This window comes from Cariama cristata, unplaced genomic scaffold (assembly GCF_000690535.1).
Source record: "Cariama cristata isolate BGI_N322 unplaced genomic scaffold, ASM69053v1 scaffold22159, whole genome shotgun sequence".
Lineage (NCBI taxonomy): Eukaryota > Metazoa > Chordata > Aves > Cariamiformes > Cariamidae > Cariama > Cariama cristata.
In genome coordinates, this window is record NW_009637682.1 from 1,428 (window position 1) to 7,653 (window position 6,226).

A 6,226-nucleotide genomic window follows, 5' to 3' on the forward strand; every position below is an offset into this window, starting at 1 on the left:
TAAAATTCACGTTTTTATGATCACGTCTTCCATCCCTTTACAGCAACTACAGGGCTCAAGGACGACTGGGACAAGTCCACAAGACCACAAGGCGAGGATGGAGTTTCAGCTCTGGTTATGGTTAGATTTGGTTTCCAGACCTTCAGCCCCAGAGAGCACTGAAATGCAGCCGCTGGGTTTCAGCCAGGAATACCCGGGGCAGTCCCTGGGCTCTCGGGAAAAGAGCTCAGGCACTGACAGCAGACAGGAATTTGACTTTTATATTTGAAATGTCACTGTAGTCTTTCATTGTGAACTGATCCGGTTAAAGCACAAGCATGTGTGTGTGTGTGTCTGTGCATGCATGGAAGCATGCATCTTCGCTCTCCTTCTCCCCCTGAGTTCCTTCTTGTCTCCAAATCCTGGCCACAAAGCTGTGAGATGCAGGAAAATTTAGTTTTCATTCCCCGCCTAGCTGCAGTCCCTGCCAAGACCCCACTCACATGTAGATCCACCGCATCGGTGGTCTGCAATCGCTCTGCTAAGGCCCAAACTGTCCTGTGGGAAAGCGCCGTCTTATTTTATGCAAGGTCTTGAGCAAGACGCGATGCTGAGTCTGCACATGGAGCTGGGAGCCGGGAGTCTTGCCCGCTCCCATCCTATGTGTGGTTGCGCGAGCTGCCGGGACGCGGTCGGAGGGCTGCTCAGTGTGGACGCCTTGTTTTTCATCGCCCCAACCTTCCCGATTTACCGTAGCGATGGACCCAAGCTGCTGCCTGCAGCGGAGATGCAGAGGAGGTGGCACGTGAGGCTGGGAGCTGCTGCCGTCACTGTCAGGAGCTGCAGCAGGCTGGCAAGAGGGAATTACATGGGAAGGAGGGGGAAACCTCAGAATTTGGGATCTGGAGAAGGTACTGGAGAAAGCAAGCCCAGAAAAAGGAAGGTGGATGAGGGCAGACAAGCCAGCTGCAGGGAAAGGCCCTACGTGCAAACGATGCGCTCCAACCTTCCACTGAGTCACACAGGGTCTTTCTTAATCAGAAGCCTCCAAAAGCCGAGCTTGCAGTTTGCGCGTCGCCGTCAGCGCGCTGCGTGCACACCGAACGTTCAGCCCCTGGATAAGCCCGCATGAGGAGTGACCTGCTTTCACGTCCCACAGTCGCTCTTCCTCACTCCCTCCAGCAAACGCTTTGTCTGTTCTCAGGTAGATCAGAGAGGAACACAACGTCGCAAACACGGAGCCTTTCTGCAAAGTACACAACGCACCAGCTGCTGTGACGTTCCCACCAGAGGCTTTTTAGCCTCGGGGCTTTGTAGCACCCTTGGTTTTATTTATTCAGGTTCAGCAAACTCACAAGATGAAAGCAAGAGGAAGGAGTGTTTTATTAAGAAAGAGTCCGTCATTATTTTAAAAAAAAGAAAAACAGCCATCTTTATGTCCTCCTTGAGATAGACTGGAGGCTCCTCAGCCTGGATACTGCTCTGAGCACGAGGCCCACGCACGCTCCTCCTATGCAGTAAACCCAGAACTTTTGTCTCACATCTCACTGCAGAAGAGACAGCTCAAACTGATTTTTCTTTCTCTGGATCTATCCTGGTCACGATGGGGAGGAGACTTGGCAAAGGCCAGTCTTCTTTATCTTGCTTCTCTTGCTAATCATGCCTTCACCTGGCTAAATCTCTCTTGTTCCTAAGGAACGATCCAGTTGCCCTGCACTCAGCCATTGCCTTTCTGCAAAAATGCTGCTCTGTGCAGCGGGGCTGAAGCACAAGAGGTCAAACTCTTACAGAGAGGGAGTCCAGCAGCCAGATCTCTGTCTGGAAAGGCTTTCACTTGGTCTGAGTCACAGGACGCAGAGATCCCTTAAGCTCCCGGTAGGAAAAGCAGAGGTGTCAAAACAGCAGCTGTGGAAGAGGTGGGTGTGTTACAGATCCATCACTTCTTCCTCCACGGCTTTGTCCTGAGATTGCACATACTTCTCCTGCACTGCAAGCGTGCTGATAACGCAGTAATTAAGGAAAACAAGGGGCTGGGCTCGAACACTCCCTTCTGCAAGGAGCTCTGAGCATTCTCAGCCAGGAACCAGGCCCACATTAGCCTGAAGGCTGGCAGGAAGACAGCGTTACCGGCAGCAGCACAGCAGTACTGGCAGCCGCACGCATCACCTGAGTTATTTCTGGCTCTGGCTGATCCCAGACCCGACAAGTACAGGACAATCAATTGTATGGTTTGGACGAGGTGGAATGAACCACTCCAAGTGAGTGTGAGAGAGAGAAAAGTTGTCAAAAGATTCCTCCCACACCGACAGTTATCAATTAACAACAAACGTGGTGGCTTTGGTGTGGACAACTGTCTGCTAAGGTCTGGGCTGAGCCCGACCGACTCACTACATGCGTATCACCGAACAGCATGAGATGATGTTAGTCAGAACCTGGGCCTGCAAACTGCCAGCCCCACCTCCAGCCTCTCTTCCCCAAGGAAGGAGAAATTAAAACTCAACACGACAGAGGATTGGTGGAGAAGGATACGAAGTAAAGTGGAAATCGGCTCCCACTGCTGCCGACATCAGAGCTTCCAGGCTCCTGTGCTCCTGGGCTCCAAAGGAATAGCCGTTGGCTTTGTCCACCGCCTGCATCACCTGCCGCATGCTCTCCTTATCCTGAAAGGGAGGGAGATGACACACAGGGAAACTTGTCCTTCCCCGGAGGCAAGAGTTGGCACTGGGCTTTACCAAGGATTTTCTCCGAGGGTCTGGGCCACCCACACAGCGCCCAATGCCCCAAGGATGCTGCCGGCCTCCCTGAGCCCAGAAGGGCCACAGGACAAACAGGGGCACCCGCTGTGGAGCCCGAATACAGGACGGGCTGACACCGTCCACCCTCTCACTCCCTTTCACCACCTCTGCTCTCGGCCCATTTGCCTTTGTTGACACTTCTGCAAACTACGATTAATGTTTTCAGCCCCTCCTCCCAGGTTTATTCCTCCCAATCTTCTAATTATTTTGTGCTCCCTAACTTAACATTTTAGGTAATACTTTGCCCAGATTTGAAATGCAGGCACAGAAGAGCTGAATGAAGGAGGAGCCTTAATTCCCCACCCCAGGACACAAGGCCCACGTAGCCCCAAGCTCATTAGCCTTCTCTTTTCCTTTGGCTGCCATGGACCATTTACAAGCCTGGGTGTGTTTCACTGTCTTCCTCTATCCCTGAGTCTCTTCACAGCTGAGGTTTCCAGCCCCCATGGCTCTAAGCAGATGTAACCTAGCTGCTACCAAACGTGCTGACTACATATCCAACGCTCCCTGTTCTCTCTGCCCTGCTCCTCCTGCTGCATCACCTGGACGTTGAGCGGAACGAAGGACACCAGGCTGTAGTCCTCGATCACCTCCACCAGCTTTTCATTGAGGCGGCGGTAATTTCTGAAGAAGGGGTCGGAAGCTAAATGGTCAACCAAGTACGAGAGGTCCAGGACCTCTGTGTAATAATCCAGGTTGAAAGCTGCAGGGAAACACCAAGAAGCTCTGAAGGCAATTTGTAACTTGAAGAATCCAGTGAGATTTACACCAGTTTCCCAACCATCTCCCAGCAAGACATCCCTGTACCCAAACAGCTAATTTGCACCTGACGCAGCCCAACTCCACGTGTCTCTCTCACAAAGGCTCTTACCCAGCTTGCCATATTGCTCGATCAGGTCCATCTTGGAGAGGACGTTGACGTGGGGCAGTTCCACGTGCAGCATGGTGGAGAGCGAGGTGCAGAGAACAGAGATGAACTTCCCAGGGTCCGTGCAGTAGTGAGAATCTACCAAATGCACAGCAGCCAGCTGGACAGCAAAGGCACAAAAGGACAGCACAAGGTCAGACCCGTGACGAGTCCATCCACTTGCTTTTGGGACAGTCTGAGAAGTGGCTATAGGACGATCTGTTCAGACCTGACAATAACCACAAAGACTCCCATATAGGGAAAGTTACCACCTACCTTCTAGCTCCTGCATATAAAACAGCCTCATATATGAGTGCACACATATATATGTAAAAGTACATCTCGCCACATTAACACCCACGGACCACCTGGGGGATTCAGGACCCAGGGTGCTGTTGCACAGAGAGGGCTGTGGGGAGGCCTATAGGGGTGCTGAGCTCCACCAGCACTACTGAAAGACACTTAAACCTCCACCTGCTCTCCCTTTTCTCAGGGCTTCTTTCTCTGCAGATGAAGATTCCACACTCGTCTGAACTCTGCAGGTTTTGTGGGGCTGGGAGCTGGGGTTAACTCTCCTTCCAAAGGACACGACTGCCTCCAGATTTCCACCTTCCCCACAGGAATGCTCACGCACACTGTGCACTCAGGAGCAGTAACTAGCACACCACGCTCTGCCAGGAGAACCAATTGTCAAGTGGTTTGAAATAATAATTAATAATTAAATTAATGAGTTGTTGGATTCCCTGTGTTTTGTGCAGCTGTAACAATGTGGTCCGAGATCTCTGTTAAGTTACTGCCTATTACACAATGTTACTTAAAATCAGGGTTCTGTCGTCGAGTGCGGTTGCGTCACAGTTATGCTTCTGCAGCAAAAAAAGCCACTTTAAAACTCACAAGCGGGTGTAAGCGCTCAAGTGAGCATCAAAACAGTAATGTAACTATCTTTTTTTAGTAGCTACAATTTCATATATATTTGAATAAAAATAATCTCTAATGTGCAGGTTCCCAGTGACATTCTCAAGCAAATGAACTCACCTTTCTTGCTCACACCATACACGGTTTGCACATTCATGGTTTGGCCCAAATGCAAAACAAATGCAACGTAAGCAAGTTAGCTTGGTTATGGGACTCTTCTCACCTGCGCTTCCTCATTTGCATCTTCCATTGTGCAAGAAAGCACAGAGCACGTACTACAACGTGCAGAGCGGACAGGAGAGCCAGGTAGGGACTGAGATGACGCCTGAATTTCTCAAAGCGCAGTGCAAAGGGTCTCCGCTCACCCAGCGCACACATCTACCTTCCCGCTCTGAAATACAGCGCCCACTCAGATAAAACACACAAGGTCTGTGGAGAGGAACCTGGAGCACAGCGAGAGTGTTTGAGGAAAGAATCCATGTTTCTGTTCGTGATAATCCCACTGCGTTAAATGCCCTGAACAAGCCAGTCTTTTGCCAGTCCCTCCGAGCATAAAATGGGGCAAAATTCCCCACCTTCCCTGATAAAGCCGTTTCACATGAAAGGCCAAACAGGTTAGTAAAGAAACCAGTCATTAGTACCCACAATCAAAAGCTTACAGCTTCCGAGCCCCTTGCACAAGCACGCAGGGTCCCAGGTGCTGATCCCAGCTCCAGGCGGAGCCCCAAACCTACCCTGAAATTCCACTTGGCCAACTGCGCGAAGACGTTCTTCAGGGCGTCATGGTGGGTGTAGAGCTCCACCTGCCCCGGGCAGTCAAACAAGTAGTAGTGACCCCTGAACGCAGCCAGCTTCTCCTGCAGCCAGTCCAAGTTGGCCTCCAGGTACTCCATGCAGTAGATCAACCCCCCGTTGGGCCCCAGCTTCAAGTTCTCCATCACGTCAGGTAAGGTGATGAGCTCTGCGATGTCGACGGCACACTGGTAGGGCATGGTCTCGTTGGCGGGGTCCAGGTTCACCACCATCACCTTGCGCCCGATCCTGCCCATGAACTCCTGCATGTCATGGCAGTAGGTCGTCTTCCCGGAGCCCGGAGGCCCGATTACCACCTGGCCGAAGGCCAGTGAGCTCCCCTTGCTGCCCTCAGACATGTCAGCTCATTTCCTTCTCCTTCTGTTGACCGAGAAAGGAAAAGCTCGCATTTACCATTTTATTTGCATCTATACGAATGTGATCTGCTGGAATTCACACCCAGGGAGCGGGTGGAGAGGAAAGGAAAGTGCCACTGTGTAACTGCTGCCTCCCGTCACTCCTTGCACAGCTGAGCCCCATGCCGGGGCGGACGTTACCCTGTTACCCCCCAGCTGGTGATGCTGTGGCTGAAAACAGGCGCAACCCCCAACCAGACCCACAGGGCTGTGCCAGTGGGATGCAGATCCCTACTCCTGCCCGCGTGTGGGGCGAGTTTTACCCTAGTTGGGTTCTTCCTGATGTGGCAGTGCCCACACATTCCCTCCCTTGCCCCAGCATGTCCTCATGTCCTCCCTCCATTTCTCCACATCCCCATGTCCCTCTCCTCCCCATGTAACCCCCATATTCCCACTCTCCACATAGTCTCCCTTCTCCCCAT

At 51.9% G+C, this 6,226-nt stretch overlaps 1 protein-coding gene across 1 annotated transcript; it reads right to left on the bottom strand.

Annotated features, from left to right (window-relative positions):
* Nucleotides 1–1,751: 1,751 nt before the first annotated feature.
* On the bottom strand, nt 1,752–5,790 carry GPN2 (GPN-loop GTPase 2). Its single transcript, XM_009708441.1, has 5 exons — nt 5,331–5,790; nt 3,646–3,802; nt 3,317–3,477; nt 2,509–2,639; nt 1,752–1,977 (listed from the first exon to the last, which is right to left on the bottom strand). Exons 1-5 carry the CDS (start codon nt 5,745–5,747, stop codon nt 1,905–1,907), a joined length of 939 nt encoding a protein of 312 aa, XP_009706743.1. The 5' UTR covers nt 5,748–5,790; the 3' UTR covers nt 1,752–1,904.
* Between the last annotated feature and the right edge of the window lie 436 nt (nt 5,791–6,226).